Below are 22,635 nucleotides of genomic sequence, written 5' to 3'. Positions count from 1 at the left end.
CCGCTTTAAAAAGTGCAGTGTGAAAGTGAAGTGAACCAAATGAAGGTGTGGAATTTTTCGGCATTCCCCCTTAATCGTTAACAACTAAAATTTATTACAGTATTGTGCGTCACAGTATTCCAGACCCCGAGGTTATGTCTCCAAATTGCTTTCCGTTTTCAAGGAAGTTAAAGTCAAACTTTTCCTCTGAAGCTCAATCTGCAGATAATGACCACAGTCACCGCAAGAATTATATCAAATATATTTGTATCAGAAAATGTTTATTTAACAAATGATCAGCAAATCATTTACAACACAAAACTCAAATGTCTAATTGGCATTATTAACTATACAAAGTCAGAGGACAACAGGAAGTTTAACAGGCCAAAAATAGATATTTATATAAAAAATGTATAACCAGGAGTCTTTTTTTTTTTTACAAGACAACTAAGTGCATATGTATCAAAAAGAAGAAGAAGACATTTAAAGACAAAACTTCGTATCTTTCTACTGTAAAAACTCACCAATAAAAGTTTATAATGACAGAAAAAAGGAAAAACATTAAAGGTCCCCTTTAACCTGGAAAGTAAAAACTGTTTTTTAGGCACACATTACTTTTTTTGATCAAGACATGTACTTTTAGTGTAAATAAGGTGCATTAAAAAAATAGAGCTTGTTTATTAAAAAATAAAAATAAAATCCTGCCCCCATGTCAGAGGTCTGGGCTGAGCCCCCAATGTCTTCAAATCCTAGAGACGCTCCTGGTCGGTCTGTCACTATGTAATGTTGACTGGCGCTATAATCAGCGGCCCATCGTTCTTCCCAGATTTATTAGTACAGGGGCTGAAGAACGGGAAGATGCATTCAGTGAAAGTGTCGTTGAATGTGTAGATGTGGACTTTGGCATCGACGTCGTAGAAAGACACCTGTAGAGCCAAGAGGACACACACACAGTTACCTGAAAACACTTGGTTGAAGACAAGAAAATTTAAAATGCAAAGTGCATTTCCCATACTGCACCTGTCCTTTCTCATAGTCCACAAATATCCCAATCCTCTGGGGTCTGAGGCTCAGCTGGACGTCAGTGCACGGCTCAGAGCGAAAGGCGTACTTGTTCCTGTGGAGAGTTCAGAGAGGAAATAAGAGTGACAAAAGAAAAGCTGATTCAAATTCAGTAATCAAAATTTTCTCTGGTGTCACAGTCGGCCATATTTTTCACCACACATATTTTACAACAGCCTAAACTATCTCTATTTTTCAACATTTTATTATTATTATTTATTATTTTTAGTATTATAGACCCTACTTAACATAAAACATGTTGATACAAGAGATTTCTAAATGTAAAAACATGATCAAAATATTTCTTACTACTCTTTACGTTATTTAAACAATGTACATTTTTTTAGTTTTTGCTCATTTTTATGAGTAGACAAAGCCATTTTGATAGTTTCATCTGTAGTAAAAATGCCTACATTGGTATTTTTTTTGGTATTTCATAACCCTTAAATCTGTACAACCTAAAAGCTAAAATGCAATGTAAGTCAATAAACTATTATAATTAATAAAAGTATTGAAATAAAATACAACAGACATTTCTGTAGACGTGCTTCTCTGCTTCTTTGGCGCCACTGCACGTTTTTTGCAATCTTTTAGACCGCTTGTGGCATAACGTAATGACATCATCACCATCGGATGACATGATGACGCAAATGACAGAAATCTGAGCTTCTGCTGCAAAAAAATTATAGTTTTTTATTTAAGATTGCTTTTAAACAGGATTATGTAAACAATAACCCCCTACAACGAGGGAGGTTCGTTATCAGATTATTTAATACCAAATTTTTTTGGAAAAAGAAAATGACTTCAAGGAAACAAATGCTGAGAAGAATAAAGCTGCACTAGACGTTTTTGGCCACTTGGTGGCAGCAGAACAAGCAAACAGTTGCTTATCTACACATCCAGTAGTTACAGAGTAACTTCATCATTCATTTGGAGTTGTGTTTGTGTCCACCTGATGAATGAATGCAAGTCCAGTATTAACTGTTAACTGTTAAGTACTAATAGCTCTGTTTTTGGACTACATTAACTCTTTGTGGTTGTTTTGTGTCTTTTTGTCGTCATTTGCGTTTTATTGAGGTAATTGTTTTTAATCTCCTTGCAGTCATTTCATGTCTTTTTGTCATCATTTTGTGTCTTCTTGTGGTTGTTTTGTGTCTTTTTGTAGTTGCTTTGTTTGCTTATCGTTGTTTTTTGTCTCTTTGTGGTCATTTTGTGTCTCCTTGTGGTTGTTCTGTGTCTCTTTGTAGTCATTTTGTGTCTCCTTGTGGTTGTTTTGTCTCTCTTTGTGGTTGTTTTGTGTCTCTTTGTGGTCATTTTGTGTCTCCTTGTGGTTGTTTTGTGTCTCTTTGTGGTCATTTTGTGTCTCTTTGTGGTCATTTTGTGTCTCCTTGTGGTTGTTTTGTGTCTCTTTGTGGTCATTTTGTGTCTTCTTGTGGTTGTTTTGTGTCTTTTTGTAGTTGCTTTGTTTGCTTATCGTTGTTTTTTGTCTCTTTGTGGTCATTTTGTGTCTCCTTGTGGTTGTTCTGTGTCTCTTTGTAGTCATTTTGTGTCTCCTTGTGGTTGTTTTGTCTCTCTTTGTGGTTGTTTTGTGTCTCTTTGTGGTCATTTTGTGTCTCCTTGTGGTTGTTTTGTGTCTCTTTGTGGTCATTTTGTGTCTCTTTGTGGTCATTTTGTGTCTCCTTGTGGTTGTTTTGTGTCTCTTTGTGGTCATTTTGTGTCTCCTTGTGGTTGTTCTGTGTCTCTTTGTACTCATTTTGTGTCTCTTTGTAGTCATTTTGTGTCTCCTTGTGGTTGTTCTGTGTCTCTTTGTACTCATTTTGTGTCTCTTTGTGGTCATTTTGTGTCTCCTTGTGGTTGTTCTGTGTCTCCTTGTGGTTGTTTTGTGTCTCTTTGTGGTCATTTTGTGTCTCCTTGTGGTTGTTCTGTGTCTCTTTGTAGTCATTTTGTGTCTCTTTGTAGTCATTTTGTGTCTCCTTGTGGTTATTTTGTGTCTCTTTGTAGTTATTTTGTGTCTTCTTATGGTTGTTTTGTGTCTCTTTGTCATCATCTTGTGGTTGCGTTGAGTCTGCTTGTGGTTAGTTTGTGTCTCTTTGTAGTCGCTTTGAGTCTTTGTAGTCATTTTATGTCTCCTTGTGGTTGTTTTGTGTCTCTTTGTGGTCATTTTGTGTCTCCTTGTGGTTGTTCTGTGTCTCTTTGTAGTCATTTTGTGTCTCTTTGTGGTCATTTTGTGTCTTCTTGTGGTTGCTTTGAGTCTGCTTGTGGTTGGTTTGTGTCTCTTTGTAGTCGCTTTGAGTCTTTGTAGTCATTTTGTGTCTCTTTGCAGTCATTTTTTGTCTTCTTGTGGTTGTTATGTGTCTCTTTGTAGTTGTGTTGTGTCTTTGTAGTTATTTTGTGTCTCTTGTTGTCATTTTGTGTCTCTTTGTCGTCATTTTGTGTTTTCTTCTTGTTGTTTTGAGTCTGCTTGTGGATGGTTTGTGACTCTTTGTAGTCGCTTTGAGTCGTTGTAGTCATTTTGTGTCTTCTTCTGGTTGTTTTGTGTCTCTCTGTTGTCATTTTGTGTCTCTTTGTAGTCGCTTTGTGTCTTTGTATTTGTTTTGTCTGTTGTAGTCCTTTTGTGTCTTCTTGTGGTTGTTTTGTGTCTCTTTGTAGTTACTTTGTTTACTTATGGTTGTTTTCTGTCTTTTTGTAGTCATTTTGTGTCTCCTTGTTGTCGTTTGGTACTTGTTTGTGGTTGTTTAACTATGTTACATCAGCAGCTAGCTTACTGAAAATAAATTTGCTGTTGTGTTATATGACGTGGAAGGTTATCCATGGAAGATTACTGTGACAATTGTTTTCATTACACACAACAAAATTCCATGACTTTTCTAAAACTTCCATATATTTAACTGATTTCATGAATTTCCCAGGCCTGGAAAATGAGACAGTGGAATTCCATGCCTTTTCCAGATTTTCCATGACGGCAGGAACCCTGAGCTTTTATCTGTTGAAAACAGCTGCCCGCTGCTGCAGGAGACAAGGCACATGAGAGTGTAATGACAGGTCAGAAAAGCAAAACAATGAGCTGTAAGAAGCAACCAATCAAAACTCGAATTCCGTGACTAAGTCTAACAAAAAAACAAACAAAAAAAAAAACATGCAATTTGGGGGAAATTCACTAACGACTGGCGAGACTCACTTGTCTCTCAGGCTGAGGAACCAGTATCCGTTGCTTGGAGTAACTTCAATCTTCCCCTTCCTGTTGACTGATTGTCTGGCCACGCCCAGATCCCAGTCCGTCTTCCCGCCCACATCCACCTGATCACAGGATAAAGGACATTTAATCTGGCTCTCTGGCTCCAAATGATGCCACCAGTGCAAGATGGCAGTAGCCGTATCTGAGATACTTTGGCTTCATTTTCGTACAGTGGAAGGGAGTGGCGGCGTAAATAAGAGCGTGATTTTCTCACATTCTGAGATAATAATCTCATTAATTCAGAAAAACTGATTTTTTTTCCTCAAGTGAGTTTTCTTTGTCAAATAATACATACTTATAGGAGAGAGCCTCTCACCTCCCAGTAGTGTTTCCCAGAGGAGATAGCCTCCCTCCCAACAACACAGACGACTCTGTCAAACCTCTCTGGATTGTCTGGAACCAGCTGGTGTCGATCTCCACACCTCACCTGCAGAAACACACACAGTTCATCAGTTCTGAACCTCACAGACAGAGGACACGATTACTGATACAGGGGCAACTCCACCATCTGCAGCCCATTTTCTATGTGATTTATATTACTGTTACATAAGTCTGTCAGTGATTTATGCAAAGACAACTGGAAGGAAAATTTTGCAAACCAAAAACCAAGACAGTGATTTTGTGACTGCAGGTTTTAGTCCCTGAGTTAGATACAAACTGGATAACGTAAAGGTTCAGTGTGTAAGATTTAGAGGGGATTTAGTGGCATCTAGTGGTGAGGATTGCACATTGCAACCAGATGAAACTTCCTCTGCTTCCTTCAGTGTTCAGTGTTTTTCAGCACAGACAGATCAACAGCTCTTTCTAAGGTAACAAAAAACACAAGGATTCTTATTTTCAGGTGATTATACACTAAAGGAAACATATTAATTATATTATATTCCATTTCTGCCAGTATATTCCCTTAAATCCTACACACTGGACCTTTAATGCTTGCTAATTAAAAACTACAAATCCACTCTGAATGATTAATCATTCTATGATATGACAATTAAACAGGCGTCTCACACTCTTCATGTCCTCTGAGAGAATCAGTCTGGGATGGGCAGTGTTGCAGTCCAGAGTCACATCCACTGTGTTGAAAGAAAGAAAACATGATATAAATAATTTTATATGATTCTATATTTAATCTAGGGCTGCACTGAATAGTTTGAGGCTTCAGAAATCCATTCATAATGTTGACATTCGATTGTAAATCAACATTCAAACGCTGCACAGCTCTTTTTTTATGGATGCTTATTCATGCAGTTAAACCCAGTATTTCTTCACAGTTGCAGATAACGATTAAGTTACACTAAATTATTAGTATTATACTATTTGTAGAATTAGATTTCAGTGGTGGCTGCTGTGGATTGTTTCCAACTCTTCTGATCGAGTCCAAAAGTTATTGAAAAAAGATAAAAGAAATAATGTTGTCTAATGAAATATTCTGTTTCAGTCCATGTTTATTGGTGTTCAGGATCAAAGGATGCTGATTTAATAATAATATTAAGAAAGACTCATCTGCTTAATTCAACAAATCCCTTTAATTATATTGAGGATTTGTTTAAGGATTTTCTTTCATTAAATATGATGGCAGACATTCGAAGCTTCAGTCAAAAACTTGTCCATAGTTTTGTTCTGTACCTGCATACTCCTGTATTCTCTTTATTCCTGCAGGAAAAAAACAGAAATGTTTCATTAAAACAATGCAAAACTCCTGTATAATACAATGTATAGATTTATATCATTAACCTGTTTGAGGTGGAATGCGATCATGACTTTGTGCAGTATGTGTTTAACTGTTTAAGGTAGGATAGATAGAGTGGTTTACATCTGGCACATTAAAGGTGGATGGCAGATATCATTCACATGTTTATGTTCAGTATTGACCTGTATGGCGAGCCTACTTAAGGTGGAGTGGGAGTGGACACTCACTGGGCTGTGGTCGGATCGGACAGGGTTCCAATGTTGAGGCAGGAAAACCTGCAGAGGAACAGGAGACTTGTACCAGGAGCTCAACCATTTGCCTGTTAAGTTTAATTCACTACTGAATGGCTCATACTAAGCTTAACCACCAGAGGGCAGCATTTCAGTACTTAATAGATCTATTGTTGTGTTTGGCTCTAAAGAAGAGGAGTACTTTTCATAAAGCACAGGTCATTTGTCATAAAACTCTCTTTTGACTCTACTCTGGCCGTCTTTATTGTTTTTAATCCTTGGAAACTAGCTTTTGTATTACACTGACCTGTTTCGGCGATAACCTTTAGCTCCTCCTGGAACCTCTCCATCACCGCTGCTAGCGACCTGTAGATGGTCCTTGTCCCCAGGTCAGAGTTCACCGACACCCCAGACCAGTCTTTGGCAGGTGGAGGGCTGGAGAGCATGGGGAATGTCTGGAGAGTAGGTGGAAAATGAATACAAGTCAAATGTCCAAGTACAAGTCCACTCAGGTTTCCCACAATGTCTGCTTTATGCAAGTATACCACCCAGATATACCCCGTTGGATCCTCACCAACCTTGACACAGTGCAAGTAGTCATCAGATTGGGCGAGCTCGGCGAGGGCGCTTTCTCTCCTCCGCAGTTCTTCAACCTCCAGCTCCAGCTGTCGTATCAGGGCGTCGGCCTGATGCTCGGCCGCCCTCCTGCTCATCTCCATCACCTCCATCAGCTCCCTCTGGGAGCGCTCGATGACAGACATCAGCTCAGAAAACAGGCACACGCTGCCCGCCGTCTCTTGCTCAATTGCCAGCTGGGGAATTTATGAGTCTGTGATGTTAAAACTTTGAAGACACCATTGTCACAGTCACCATTTTAAGTGTGTAAATTTTCAGCTGCATTCATATTCTCTTGTAAGGTATAATACCTCAAACTAATGGGAATGTGTAGCATCGAGCTGGACCAGATTTACAATGTCAGAAACCCACACTGCCAAAAGTCAGGTAGAAATGATCGCACAAGTTGGGAAATACTATGAAACTAAAACTGAGAACCCTGACCTCTCCCAAAAAGGTATCAATACCCCAAATTACAAAAATAAAAACCTGAAAATTGAATATAGACTTTGGGGTAAAAAAATGGGGGTAAAACCCCAAAAGGTGGGTAAAACCCTCAAAACTGGTGTGAATATGAAATTTGAGATCCATGACCTTCCGATAAATCTTATAAATACCCCAAAATACAGAAATAAAATTTAAAAAAATAGGCTTCAAACTTGGGGTATAGCCCTAAAAGTTGGGTAAAACCCTGAAAGCTATTTAGTCCTGAAAAAGTTAGGAATGAATGTTGAATTTGAGAACGATGACCCCCCAAAAAATGTTATAAAAACCAAGAATTACAGAAATAAAACCTTGAAAATATACTTCTAAACTTGGGCTAAAAACCCTAAAGTTGGGTAAACCCCAAAAAACTGGTTAGACCTCAAAAAGGTAGGGATGACTGTGAAATTTGAGAACCATGACCCTCCCAAAAATCTTATAAATGCCCCAAATTACAGAAATAAAACCTTGAAAATTATTGGGTAAAATCCCCAAATTTTGGGTAAAACCCAGAAAATCCAGTCAAACCACTGAACCTGTAAATTCTGGTAAAATTGAAAAATGTTGTTCATGCAAAAAGAAATTTAGGTAAAGTGTACATAAACCTCTCAAATAAAGAAATTAAAATGCTGAAAATCCATAATCAGGAAAACAAAACAAAGAAAAGGAAAATTGAAAAAACACATTTTTGAGTAAAACCCCAAAGTAAATTTAAAACCCTGAATATCTGGCCACCCCTGAAACCCTTAAAGTCAGGGAGAACCTAAAAAATCTTGTAATCACCCAAATGTTTGGGTAAAGTCCCAAAAATTATGGAATGAATAACCCCAAATTATGTAAAAGAAACCTTGAAATTTAAAACATACTTGTCAAACCCCTAATAATCACAAAAACAGAAGTTGTTAATGAAACCAAACATTTGGATGGAGACCCATAAATTCAGGCTAAAACCCCGAGAAGTTGGGAGAAAAATGAAAGTTAAGTAAAAAAAAAAAAAAAAAAAGAAGAAAAAACAGTTGGTGACAGTGTTTGAGATTAAAGCTGATTTAAGCTGATAAAGGGATGACAGGAGGATTTACAGGTTTTGCGACACACCTGTGGCATTTACAGGAACTTACATCCAGATCAGCCACGGACAGTCTGATCTTCTCGATCTTCTTGATTCGCTGTTTGATCATCTCCTGGATCTCCTGCTCCGACACACTTAGCTGGCCCTGCACACAAACACACACGCCCACACACACACACACACACACACACACACACACACACACTTTTGAGTATGACTCACTATGTGTTTATAGTTGTACTCCAATCCTTAGCCTGCTATGCGACATTTTGAATACAGATGTTTTTTCCTTCTTTGCAAACCGGGCTCATAAACGTAGGTATTTAACTTTTAGTTACGACTGCGGTACAAGGTTTTAGTATTGGTAGCGTTCTGGTTTCTATGTAGTATTGACCAATCATGTTTGAATGCAGGTCCAGGTGGAGAGTAAAAGAGCTGGAAAGCACTGGCTAAAATGCAATCTTGGAACCTATCTGCTATCGTCCGGCAAAAATTTAGCTTTTTTGTAGCTTTTTTTTTTTTAGTTATTTATCTGCATTCATAGCAGGTATCGGTTGATAGAGACAACTGAGGATGTACAAAGAGGAAGTCTTGGCTCGGATATCCACTGCCTGCACCAGAACGTCTGAAATATTGTCTGTTGCCCCTAGAGGTGTATCGTCATTGCAGACAGAATAAACAGAGACCAATGGTAGGCTTTATGTATTTGATTGCAGTTCTGAATCAATGCATCAGTGTTAAACTTTGGGTAATGACCGTAACAGTGAGGCTTAGCTAAAAGAAAACTAAGGTATTTTTCAACCTGGACGCTATTTCCCATGTTTTTGCGTGCAAGAAACCTGTAAACAGGTTGCAATGTAATCCCTACGGACAATTGCACATGACCAATTTCCATCCACTAAAAGTGCTTGTTTTTGCCACTAACAGGCTCAGATTATTGATACAGGTGTCTGGAGACATTACAGAAAGGACAGCACAGAGAAATGAAACTCTGTTCCTAACCTTCGCTGGTCTGTTTGTTATGGTGACGAACTCTCACTCAAGGAGAAGTCTCGTCCAAAATCTTGCAAAATTGACTTGTTGCAGGAAGACAATAGCAGAATGATTAGCAAGAGCTGAAGAGCAGATTGCCAAGAAGAGTTTGAGAGCTTAGTGTTATCCCATTTCAATTCAATTTTATTTGTATAGCCCAATATCACAAATCACAGCCTCAGGAGGCTTCACAGCATACGACATCCCTCTGTCTTTAGACCCTCACAGCAGATAAGAAAAAACCCCAAAACATCCTTTAACGGGGAAAAAATGGTGGAAACTAAACTAACTTATCTAAAAGATTTTTGAGGTCATGTGTGAATATTTAGCTAAATCTGACCATATGAAAAAGTCTGCTAGATATCAGAAGAGACTTTTTCTTGAACGAGACAGACCGGATCTGCAAGGTTTAAGTTTTTGGTGGTGAAAACAAGCACTTTAAATGGACGTAAATTGACAGTGCATTTGTCTGTAGCAATAACATTGCAGCCTTTTTTGCTGCCATGGCTATAGCGTTGTCTCTCAATACTGAACACATTTCAAAAATTGTTGTCTCCATTAGTCAATTAAGCCCGGTTCCACCGAACAGTACGGTATGGTACAGTTCAATTCAGTTCGGTACGCATTTTTCCGTTTCCACTGTGAAAAGTTGTGGATGGTATCAATTGAACCGCTCCGTACCGTCCCCATGTTTGGTCCCCCCTCTGTTGGGGTACCTAGCACACAGATCTGGTACTAAAAGGTGGAGCTGTGAACACTGCAGTCCCTTGATTGGTCAATAGAGGACTTATTAGTAAACTGTAACTATAAAATGAAAGGATGAGTTGACAACATGAATCCATCAGCTTAAATTTCACTGTGACAACTGTGACCATCACTTTAGTTTTTAAATGACATACACTTTAAGTAATGAGTGGATCTTCAAGTTCAAGTATATATATATTTATTTTGGTCGAGTTATGTGAACCTAATATATTCTAATCCTCACTCGGAGAAAAAAAAGGGTCGCATTGTGTCGGGTTACGGCAACACTAAACCCCTGAGGTTTTGTTCCGAAAATGTCGGTGTGCAGCCTCGTTTTGTGGACGATAAACAAGGTCACAATCACCAATAATGGGGAAATACAATGAGTGACAACAACCCTGCCCACGTTTAAGGGTACTGTTTGCGGTGGAAACACTAGGGTCTAGGTACCATGGCTGAAGGGTTACCTTTGGTTCCAAAGGTACCATACCAAAAGTGTTTGGTGGAAACGGGACTTTAGATACAAAACAGGGGAAAATAAGGTCCAGATTAAAAAAATACCAAAGTTTCCCTTACCAGAACTTAGAGCTAGGGTGATTTGTGTAACCACCAGTGTTCTTGTAGGTTAAGTCATGACTTGAGGATGTCAAATTTATCTTGGTTTCAAAATTCATCTGGATTTTAAAACCCTGGCCTCTTGTGTTTATCTAAAAGTGAAGAACCACTTCATGTTCGGTGGTTCTTTGCTTCAACGTCACCTATTACAATCATGAAACGCACAACTTGGACGGTATTATTCCTTACATAACAGAGGCACAAGTCCAGACTGCCTTGTGTCCTTATCAAATTCACTTTGTTTGGCTCAGATTTCCAAACATGAGGAACTTCTTGCTATCTAATATCAACAATTACCTGCTCTGCAACAGTTTGTGCTTTGTGGTTTTTCTTCCTTTTAAAGTCACTGGTTAAAACAAAGACACTTCAGAAGTAACCTCAGACGTCTGAGTGATTCACCTCAAACATCATTCTGTTTTTCCCACCTTGGTTTCCATCCATTCAGCTTCGAGAGTAACTGTGTCGTGACCCGCATGGTCGTGGAGCTCACATTCAGGACAGATCGATTCTTGGTCAGTCCGACAGTAAATCTGAAATCAGTGAGACAGTGAAACAGTTTACAGGCCATTTTTCTTACTCAGTAAGCTCAAAGGACTATATGAATGTAAAAGACTGAAAATCAATTACAGATATTGGTTTATAATGTACGTTAAAGTATTGTACCACTAATCCTCTGTTGTGGATATCACAGACAGGGAGGCTGCAGCTGCTCAAAGCCCCACTCATGGTGAACCTTCTCCGGCCCTTGGAGCGGGAGTAATGGGGAGGCGGTGGAAGCGGTGCGAAGGGGTTGGTATGGGCAGAGATTGGACTGTCATTTGGTACCGAAGAAGCCAGGGAGGTTGTGACTGGTGGTGTCAGGATGGGCATAGCTTCCAAGATAGAAGATACAAGAATTAAGAGAAAGATCAAGGAAGTCGAAGTCTGCACGACATCTGTGAGCCTTCTTATTGTACTTCTTAACAACATTTATTTTTAGCCACACTAGTAGTGCGGATTCTTATCTTGGTTACTTTAATGTTACAGTTTAATAAGACGTCACATCTTACCTTGAGTATCACAGGATATTGTCGCTGATGTTTTTAGAGGAGGTCGAGGCAGCTTTTTCTTCAGTTCATCAAATAAATTGTCCAGTACATAATGGTTTTTTCCTCCTCCTCCTCCTCCTCCTTTCCCCCCTCTCTTGTCCCTCCCCACTCCTCCTCCGGTCATAGATCTGAACTGATCGGTAATCTCTCGCAGTGTCCTGTTGATCTGGAGTTCTGGTCGCTTCTGGAAGGTCTTCTTACACAGAGGACACTGACAAACCTGAGAGAGGATGGATGGATGGATGGATGGATGGAGAGGAAAAAGGGAACCAAAGAAGATGATAAATTAAGAGGAAAGACAGAAAGGCTGACAGAAAACAAGATAAAAGGAATGTGGAAAAGTATATGATGTACGTAAAGATAAATGGATCACTTGTTGATTTTTAAACAACCTATACAACCTGCTGAATGCATTGTGGTACCAGCCCCAGTTTGTGCTACTCATGTATTAATGTGTTGTTGAGGTAACCATCCATTCCTATAAAATATAATTAACCATTGATGTTATGAAATTAAAGCCCCTACAAGGAACTTTGATTGTGAGTTGATTTTGGCGACCCTGTGGACAAAAGCGGTAGTGTTTTGCCGGAATGAAGCCTACATTTCCCATGAGCTCTAGCGCATATTGTCGTAAAGACGCTTACCTGGCTTGTGTATGTGTTTGTTTTGGGGATGAATGAAACAAAAAGACGGGAAAACTCTGCCCCCGCTCCTATCGGGGATCCCAGCTCACCACTGCCGCGCCTCAGCTCCACCTCTCCGGCGTAAGCGCCACCGCCGGCGGGGTAAACGCAGCGGTCAGCTGGTAAGGCTGAGGGCCTCTTTGGCGAGCACTTCCACGACTTCTTGGACTGAGTATGGAGCGGTGCCTCGCCTCTTTATTTCTTGGCACTCGCTGGACCCTGTCGACACCTGGCTGGTACCTGTCGTTGGCCTGGATGAGGTGTTCCAGCCCCGCGGCCCCTGCTCTCCTTGTTCCCACTGGCACGGGGTGAATCTGCGCAACCTGCGGCCTCTGTGTGTGGCTCCCCGAACAGCTAATGCCGTGGACCCGCCGGCTCCTGCCAGGATTGGGCTGATAAATGCTAGAATGCTAGCGAACAAAACATTTATCCTGAAGGATTTCCTGACTTCCCGAGGATTGGGTTTTCTCTGTGTGACTGAGACGTGGCTGACTGTTGGTGAGTCGAGTGCTTTCACAGAACTTTTACCCGATGATTGCTGCTATTTTAACTCCCCGTGGACGTTGGGTTACTATAAATGTAAGCAGCTAGGTAAGATTACGTGTGCCGTCTGAGTGCCGTAAATCGTTTCGTCCTGGAAGCAACCTGGGGCGGACCCGGAGACAGTTTCCTAAAGGTATGGATATACACTATATAGAAATAGCTTATCTTCACACTGATGGGCTCATTTGCTGTTGTAGGTCACGCACAGACATGCAGAAACAAGAGACTTTTGCATATCCAGTTAAAAGTTCCTTGTTCCTTATGGGATTTTTAACCACTTGGATACAAGGAACGACTCGAGTAAAATGCGATCCTGTAAATACCTTCAACTCTTGCAGTGCAGATTAGTCCTTATTTTCCTCTTCTTACATCGTAGATTGCTACTCTATAATTGTCTTGGTAGTCCATGATTTCTGGTTGTAAACTATAGTTTTGGCTACAGTTGCTTCTCTTGTTTTACAAATTAAATGTTGTCATCGGTGACGTTGACGGCAATGTCCTTGAACGTGCTCCAGGCCCTGTTTGGTTCCATCTCTCGCATCACTAGGGGCATGCGTCTCAACCCTTCCATACATCTCGGGCCTCCACAAGAGGGCTGCATGGTCAATACACCTGCACATGGTGGCTCTGCGGCTGCCCTCAGTAGGTATGCTAGTTCACGAAAGGCACAAACTGAGGCTATATGGTAACATGAAGTCATACACACACAAAAGAAATACCAAAGCAACACAAACACAGTGCACACAAGAGCGAGAAAAGGAGGAAACAAAGGAATAAAAAAAGGACAGACACTGTCAGAAATTCTTGGTACAAACTGAGGGACTAAAGGAAGAAGGAAAGAAATGGAGGTAAACAAAGGTTAAGCAAGGACAGAGTGAAAAAGAGAAGACAGGAGGGAAGGACAGAAAGACAAAGAAGGAAGCAAGCAGACCAAGGAGACAAGAACATAGGAAAAACAACCTTCAGACATTTCTGGAATGACTTCAATGTGACACTCACACACCTTAGATCCGTCCCAGTATCTGTTGATGCAGGCCATGCAGAAGCTGTGGCCACACGGTGTGGACGAAGGGTTGGTGAACACATCAAGGCAGATTGAGCACAGGAACTGCTCGTCAGTCAGGAAGTTTCCAACTAAGGACATCCTGTGGAAAGCAACAGATAGTTGAATCAATACAGACCAGTCAGACAGTCAAAACAAAAGCAAAAGGCTCTTGTGTTTTTACTTTACTCTGGCATTGTTTCCCCATTTAGTTGTTCCCAATTGTTTTTGTCACAATCACCCACTGCTGCTGGCCTTAAGAGGCTAAAGACTACCAAATGCCTTCCTATGCATCTTCTCATCTGTCGGAGAGAAGTTTCACCAGTGATATGTGAGTTTAATAGGTGAGGAGGTCCATGCTTTTTCTGCATATTCAGTGCTGTGTTGACGTTCCAAGTCACAGCAACTAATGCCAGATTGTCAACAAAAGCGCATCGTTGGGTTTAGACAAAAACATCATGGTTTGACTCTGCATTCTTACGGGAAGCAAACAGTTGGATTCCAGGTGAAAGTCTGTGATTTGTTAGACCCACCCACCTGACGTTTAGGGACTTTCTTAGCGCCTTATATGAAGTCGTCACCGGCAGCATTTTGGCGCCATCCAGTGGCATATCATACCACCGCCACAGGTGCTATCTGGCCGCAGTCTGTTGATTCCACCTGGTCGTGTATCATACTGCTGCAACAGGTGCGGTTCGCCAGTGTATCATAGCACTGGGAAAGGTTCTGTCCAGCTGCATTACAAACCTGCACCACCCACCCACTCTCTTGAAGTGCACCAAAAAGTGGACCAACAGAAAAGGGACTCAGTTCTTTTTGGGTTTGCATTGTCAGTTCATTTGAAAGAGTACTCAGTTCTCTTTCTGGTCAACTTAAGCTCTGATGAGGCCTCAGTCCTCTTTCTGTTCACACTAAGGCCTATATATAATATATATTGACATAGTTTTGTTTTTATTTTGACATGGCACTGCAGTTATGAATCGCCTCATTTTCAAATGAACCTAAAATTGGAGGAAAACCTTAGCATTTCTGTGCTGTAGACAGTTGCTGTTGGATGTATTCTACATACGTCTGTAGACATGCAGTATCCTCTGTCACAGCAAAGGGGTTCCTCCCATCCCCCAACCCCCATCCCGGGTTTGAACCTTGGGATGGAGGAGCCCTTCTGTGTGGAGTTTGCATGTTCCCCCTGTGTCAGCGTGGGTTTTCTTGGGGTACTCCGGCTTCCTCCCACAGTTCAAAGACATGCAGGTTAATCAGTGACTCTAAATTGTCCGTAGGTGTGAATGGTTGTCTGTCTCTATGTGTTAGCCATGTGATAGTCTGGTGACCTATCCAGGGTGTACCCTGCCTCTCGCCTAATGTCAGCTGGGATAGGCTCCTGCCCTCTTGCGACCCCTAACAGGACAAGTATAACATTTAACAAGTGTAGAAGAGCTGCATGATTAAATAATCAGCTTTCAAGTTAGTGGAGCACTTAACCAGAAGTTAGCCACTTGGCCGCCGGAAGTCTCTAGTGCGCTTGCTCTATGGGCCACACATTGCGAAATATCCTAGTAACCTGCGTCCTGGCATGCTACTCGTCCGTGCATGAGTCTATTTGTACTGTCATTTAAAATAGTAATGTTTCAGTGAAAATGCATGTGTTTGGGAAGTACTGAGCATACGACTATATGAGTGAGACTTGGATTATACTGCGAGTTGTGTGAGAGTTTGTAAAAAGGTGTTCTGATTTAGTTTAGCTGTTGTTGAAGGCAGATTCCATTTACTTCAATTCATCAAGAATGTTAGCCTTTTTTGGATTCTCCGTCCATCATGGAGGCATGCAAGAAAAAGAACATTTTCTTCTGGAATTCCAGGGAACACGGTTGATATACAAATGGTCATGTTGCAGATGAGGTATTCCTTAAAGGCCAAATGGTATGTCAACACAAACATGCTCTTGAGGGGATAAACCTTTTTTTCTTGTAACACCATGACCTTAACTCAAGCAATGAACTTCAGGACAAGCATTTTTTGCCACACCACAGGTAGTGCTTTTTCAGTGTCTGCAGTCTGGTGTCAGCTGTTTGACCTTTTAAGTGTAACAGTGGCGAGAAGTGGAAATGGTTGCATAACAAGCAGTTTATCCATTGTAATCTGGACAAGACAATGAGTAGAGTTAAAATCCAGGGTCTCTGTATGTGTTTTAGATGGAGATGGTGAAAGGGAGAGAAAGTAGAATAAAGGTTAATGGAGATAATGTGACACATTATATAACACAGACACAAACACAGATCACCTCCGTTGTCGTAGATCAGATTGTCATGGTCAGAAGACGTTAGGAATGAAGTGGGGCAAGATTCTGTCCTTCATTATCACACACAGTACATGCAAACACACACACACACACACACACACACACACTTTTAAATGTTCCAGTGACATATTTTTGTCACAAACATATGAAGCAACACATTTTACTGTTTCAGTGATACTAACAATCCTGAAAGTACACATTTTTATAAGTGCTAAGTGTTTGACTCCATTATCTACTCCATCCATCCACCTGCTTATCATGTTTCAGTGTAATGTGGTGGGGCTGGACACGATCCAGACACGTCCCAGGTAAAAAACATGATAAGCCCGGATTGCTTACATGTCTATCACAGAGCCAACAACAGACACTTGTTTTGAGACTGTTGGAGCAGACATGTTAACTTTCACACAGTAAAGGTCAAATAGAAACGAATCATTATTTAAAAGTCACAAGATAAACTATTTTTCTGCTGGTACTCCAGCTTCCTCCCACAGTCCAAAGACATGCAGGTTAATTGGTGACTCTAAATTGTCTGTAGGTGTGAATGTGAGTGTGAATGGTTGTCTGTCTCTATGTGTCAGCCCTGTGATAGACTGGCAACCTGTCCAGGGTGAACCCTGCCTCTTGTCCGATGTCAGCTGGGATAGGCTCCACCTCCCACGACCCCCAACAGGATAGGCACATAGTACCATTGAGTCCTTATTGCCAAGGGGAAAAAGCTGTGTTTGCGTCTGTTTGTTCAGGCTCTGAATGATCTGTAGCGCCTTCCAGAGGGAAGCGAATCAAACGCATGGTATCCACGGTTACCCACAATGCAACACAACTGAATTCAGCTCAGTCGGACATTATGCAAGTGTGTTATGCAAGATGTGGCTAATGTGGCCTCCAGTGTTTATTGTTTTTAAGATTTTATATGATGACAATATTTTTCAGTGTAAATGGATTCCCAAAGTTAAAAATATTCTTGATGATTGTGGTTTATCGTACTTATGGCATGACGCTGGACGGATGAATCCTAAGAATTTAAAATTAATGATTGAACGTAGATTATCTGACATGGAACTACAGAGATGGCATGAGAAATTACAAAGCAACCCTTTATGTGATAGTTATAAATTGTTTAAAACAGATTTCACTTTTGAACCTTATTTGATTATGTTAAGACCTGCCGAAAGGATTTGTTTTGGTGTGGAAATCATAAGTTACCTATCTCTGAGCGCAGGTATGACTGTGAAAATGTCCCTCGGCAATGTACTCTTTGTTTGACTGGCAATTGAGGAGACGAATATCATTATGTACTTGTGTGTTCCTTTTTTAACAAAGAGAGAAGAGAGCTGGTCGGACAATTCTATAGAGTAAATCCAAATATTTACAAGTTCAAAAGTTAATGTCATCTTGAAAAGTAAAGGTTTTGTCAAATTTGTTGAAACTTTTAAAGAAAATCCTTAATAGTTTCTCTTGATTTGCTTTGACTTGTACGTATGTACACTAATTCTGTTTTATTTATTTTGTTGTACATTGGTTGCCGCCTGCTCTGATTTGTTATTGCTATTTTGTTTGTCCCTTATACCCCGGGGAGGGGTCAAAAGGAAATAAATGACTTGTGAGTCGCTTAAGGGATAGTTCGGCTTTTCTAAAGTGTGGTTGTAGGACGTACCTATCCATAGTCAGTGTATTACATACAGCAGTTGGCAGTCAGTGCGTCCGCAGTTTAGAGTAGCAGACAGGCGCACAAGCACGCAATGTACTGCTGTGGACAGGGGCAGCAACAAAATGTATTTTAACGACAGAGGACTAAAACTATTATATCCATCTAATGCTGTCTTCACATTCACCAGACTCCTTTGACAAAAGCAGTAATTTTACCCCGCAGAACGCAAGAGTTGCTGGTCTTTGTCATGATTGTGTGACTTTGGTGAATCTGAACCAACCCTTTAAAACACTAATGTACCACAAACTAACTATCTGATCCAGGCAGCGGCAGACCAGCAACTCCTGTCTTCTCCAAGGTTAAATTACTGCTTGAGTCAAAGGAGTTTGGTGGCTTTGATGGGAGCATTAGTAAGTCGGCTCCCTGTTGGATAGGGCTGTCTGACAGCAGTGAAAATACTCCCAATATAACACTTGATACACTGATTTTTTTTAGGTGGCTAAAGTATGTTTTGCTGCTGCCCCCATCCACAGCAGTACATCGCTTAGCTGCCTGCTTCTCCAAACTGGGGGCATGCTTAAATCCTACTACTTCCACCCACGAAATATTACCAAAATTAAATCAGCTGTGTCTCTTCCTGACCCAGAAAAGCTTATTCATGCTTTTGTATTCTTGTGCCTCAGCTACTGTTACGCACTGTTTACGTGCCTCGGTAAATCCTCAGTAGCTCGGCTTCAACTAGTGCAGCTCGTATTTTAACTGGGACAAATTGTAGGTCACATATCACTCCAACTCTCGCCTCCCTCCTGGTTGCCAGTTAACTTCAGAATTGATTTTAAGATTCTTTTAGTAACTTTTAAAGCTCAGTATGATTTAGCCCCCAGTTACATAGCTGACCTTCTGACTACCTGTGCTCCAAGTCGTGACCTGAGATCCTCAAGCCTACCTTCACTAGTTGTCCCTAGATTGAGGTTAGTAACTAAAGGTGGCCGGGCTTTTGCCATCAAGGTCTCAAGGCTCTTGAATTTTCTGCCTGAGGAGATTAGGCTTGCTAGCACGTTACCTGTTTTTAAGTCATTGCTTAAAACATAATTCTATAGGAGAGCTTTGCCTTTTAATTCCTGATTTTTAACCTCTGTGTTTCGTGTCCTTTTGTTCTATTTTTGCCAACAACAGTTCTATTATCAATAGTCTTCAGGTGCGATTAAATAACCATACTAGTCTGTTAATACCCATTGAAATCATGCCAACGTTTTCTCAACTTGGCCAAAGTGTTGTTTCCAGACATGAACACAAAGTGGCCTTGAGGCTACAAAAGAGTGTCTTAAAAAATGTTAATCCGATTAGAGTAAGCCACAAGGTGCTTTTTAACATTGCGTCTTGCAGTGTTAAGCTTACTTACCCTGAAGGAAACTGGTTTGCAGCTAAGAAATCACAGAGCACAAGCAAGCTATGCTCTTGATCATTAATATTATCAATAACAAGTTAACAACACCTGAATGAGATACCCCAGCCATCTTAATAACAGGAAGGATGATAGGCAAGACGTGACGTGACCTAAAGGGCACTCCAGAACGAATTGCATGACTGTTACAGACTCTTACTTTAAATGATGCTCCAAAAACAACATTTTATCTCACTGTTATATGACTATACCTCCGTACTGCTGCTTCCAAATGAAGTTAATCTGGAACTTAAATTTAGACTTGAAACGATCTAAATCTGCTCTTACCCAGGTGTACTGAGTGATGAATCCTACTTGATCGTAAGTAACCTATTAGCATAGGTAAAGCCTAGTTCACTTTACACAATTTTCACCGCGACTTTGACGTCGCAGAGGATCTTGAGAGCCACCTTGGGTCAGAGGTGAGTGAGCAGATAGTCTGCCACAATGAGTCCTCATGTGTGAACAAGCCTACGAGCAAGTTGCCCCTTGTCTGTGACTGGGACTGGATATCTGGCATGCTAGAAAACTGGAGAAGTCTGACACGACTGACAAAGAACATCAGCCAATGAGAGGCAGGATACGTCCCACGTCAGCACGCAGGAGGACAGAAGAAATGTGAGGACGACAAGCCGCAGGGTTACCACTTGCCGGGTCTGCTTATTAGCCGCGACTTTGGGCTTGTTTCTAAAGTAGAGTTGCTTATTTGGGCTTGCTCTCCAAACGTCACCTTTCTCTATATTTATCCTTCTAATAAGTTATTTAAATGCATGATAGTCGCTTCTTTTGGGCTTGTTTCCATAGCCTGGGTTGCTTGTTTCTCTCCCAAGATCTGGCAACACTGATAAGCCAGCAAGCAACAACAACGTCAGCGTCCACAGGATCACGGGGAGCACGTTGTGTTTGGACCCAGGCCTGATTCAACACTGGGAAGAATATCAGTGCCTTTACGATGTGTCGTCTCCAAGTTAAAAAATGTAGTTTGGTGACGTCACCGCGTTATCTGGGGCTCTGCCGGCGAGGGCTCAGTGGAGAAATCTTGTGGTGTACACACACAGGTCGTAATGCAGTTGGTGAGACTCCCGCTGACAGAAACGTACATCGCCAGGTATGAACACTCAAAAGATTACGATATTCTCCGCGACGCAAAATCAGGGTGAAAATTGTGTAATGTGAACTAGGCTTAACACCCACTGGGTGCAAAGACTCTGACACATGCCCAAGAATTGAAGAGATACTACCAAAAAAAAGGAGATCAGCAGTAATGGAAAAGATGTACTGTTAAACTCCAAAAGAATTAAATTAAATTAAAGGGAAACAATCAAAAATCCAGCGATGGCAAAACATTTATGATGCTTGTAAATGTCATATCTGCAGCAGCGGTGGAGGAAGTATTCAGAACCTTTACTACAATAAAAGTCCTGCATTGAAAAAGTCAAAATATGTAAGTTCAATCAGGAAACTGTATTAAAAGTAAAAGTACTCGATTCAGAAAAATGTACATTAACTCAATAAGTCAAAATCATTAAAAGAAAAAGCAGCAAATCCTCATATTTGTTAAACCGGAACTATTGATGAAGGAAAGAGAATTCCTGCACATTGTCCCATTACTTGCAGTAAACTTTATCAAGCAAACAGCATTTCGGTTGTCAGACCTTCATCAGATAAAGAAGGGTAGAAAAGGTCAGAGCTGAGAAAAGCTTCTTCACCTGATGAGGGTCTGACGACTTAAATGTTTGCTTAATAGGGTTCGTTGCAAGTAACGGGACTGTGCGGGAATTGTCTTTCCTTCATTAATGGTTCAAAAGTTTATCAAAATAGCTGCTAGTTGAATTTCCAATCACCTGACGAATCATTGCAGCTGCACTTGTATTTTTATATGGTTTGTAATCTTAAATTATGAATTAACGACAGTTATCAGATAATTGTAGTGGAGTAAAAAGTACAAGACTTCCCTCTGAAGTGTAGCCGAGTAGAAGTAGAAAGTGGCATAGGATTAAAAGACTCAAGTAAAGTAAAAGTACTTCAAATTTGTACTTAAGTAAAGTATTTAACTAATTGTACTTAGTTACATTCCACCAGCAGAGGGACGCTCAGTAACTCAAATTACAGTAATTGGGATCAGTGGACCCAGTATAGTTAGTATGAAGTATGAAAACCATATGCCTTTCTCTTCTCTTGGTAAGAGCGCTCTCGACTACTTATAAAATTTTCCGTTACTGAAAAGAAGAGCAGAAATAGCAAAGTATTGGTGGATCTCAGAAATTAATGTGAACTAACAAGATATGAATAAATTTCAAATTCGAACAAAATAGGATGAAATTTGTTCATACATGATTTCCTGCATGAGGTCCATTGTCTGTGAGGTTTTGCTACTTTTCTCTATTTTAGCGAAGTCGAAATTGATATCTTTTGGTTTTGGGCAAACAAGACATCAAAGTAATTGTTGCAGCCTTACTCCAGTAAACAATGCATACTGTCTGATTTTTGACATTTAAGGCCCATTGAGTGACGCTGTCTGTTGTCAGTAACCTTTTTTTTTAGCTATGTCAGATAAGCATTAAACATGGAATAAGAGAGTAAAAGTTGATACCTTGTCAGTTGATAGGTCTGATTTTAAAATAGATCCAAAAAGCACCAGAGAACGTTGTTTGTTGTGTCTTGATCTTTAGAAGTCGTGCCTTGATCGCTCAGAGCCTCACGTATGAAGTGCACCTGCTTCTCAGGCTGTGACATATAAAAGGTGTGTGTGTGTTCGATTGTCAGTTTCCTCAATCATGGAAAGGAAAGTCACACCACGCCCACTCACCTGTCCCGCTGTATGTGGCAGGACTGGTTGAGGTGGAAACACAAAGTAGGTCAAGTGGCAGCAGTCTCAACCTTCAACCTATATTTCCATGATTTATGTTCGTCTGGCCTCAGGCAGGGACAATGTAGCCCATTTCCCCATTTTTTTAAAACCACAAAACACTGAATTAATCAATATTCTTACATAACCGTTCGTTTTCACAGGAAATTTAATGTTTACATACAGTCTCTTTCAAAATAAACACACAATGTCGGTACAACACAACTAATAGAGTTTGTTTGTTTTTTCTTCAACAACAATAACACGTGGTTGGGTTTAGGAT

General features: G+C 40.5%; 1 protein-coding gene across 2 annotated transcripts; it reads right to left on the bottom strand.

Annotated features, from left to right (window-relative positions):
* Positions 1 to 243: 243 nt before the first annotated feature.
* Positions 244 to 22,229, bottom strand: LOC117272910 (E3 ubiquitin-protein ligase TRIM39). 2 transcript variants are annotated; one of them, XM_078164472.1, is made up of 16 exons: positions 22,098 to 22,229; positions 14,072 to 14,213; positions 11,804 to 12,062; positions 11,418 to 11,626; positions 11,180 to 11,284; positions 8,413 to 8,508; positions 6,775 to 7,008; positions 6,504 to 6,651; positions 6,194 to 6,241; positions 5,903 to 5,929; positions 5,285 to 5,349; positions 4,593 to 4,703; positions 4,220 to 4,338; positions 3,982 to 4,047; positions 1,000 to 1,096; positions 244 to 905 (listed from the first exon to the last, which is right to left on the bottom strand). In XM_078164472.1, the coding sequence occupies exons 2-16, from the start codon at positions 14,210 to 14,212 to the stop codon at positions 756 to 758; spliced, it is 1,875 nt and encodes a 624-aa protein (XP_078020598.1). In that variant the 5' UTR covers position 14,213; positions 22,098 to 22,229; the 3' UTR covers positions 244 to 755. The 2 variants fall into 2 exon arrangements, with proteins under 2 accessions (XP_078020598.1, XP_033507953.1); XM_033652062.2 differs by lacking the exon at positions 3,982 to 4,047.
* Between the last annotated feature and the right edge of the window lie 406 nt (positions 22,230 to 22,635).

The sequence above is a fragment of the Epinephelus lanceolatus genome, chromosome 22, assembly GCF_041903045.1.
Source record: "Epinephelus lanceolatus isolate andai-2023 chromosome 22, ASM4190304v1, whole genome shotgun sequence".
NCBI classification, from domain to species: Eukaryota; Metazoa; Chordata; class Actinopteri; order Perciformes; family Serranidae; genus Epinephelus; species Epinephelus lanceolatus.
Note: the sequence above shows the minus strand (reverse complement) of the source record. Positions and strands in the feature narration are given on the sequence as shown.

Coding starts and splice junctions, on each gene's coding strand:
- LOC117272910 (XM_078164472.1), bottom strand. CDS start 14,212: ATGTCCTTAGTTGGAAACTTCCTGACTGACGAGCAGTTCCTGTGCTCA. Junction 7,009..8,412: donor TGTCCGTGGCTGATCTGGAT/GTAAGTTCCTGT, acceptor TAAATTCCCCAG/CTGGCAATTGAGCAAGAGAC. Junction 1,097..3,981: donor TCATGGAAAATCTGGAAAAG/GCATGGAATTCC, acceptor AACTCTCCACAG/GAACAAGTACGCCTTTCGCT.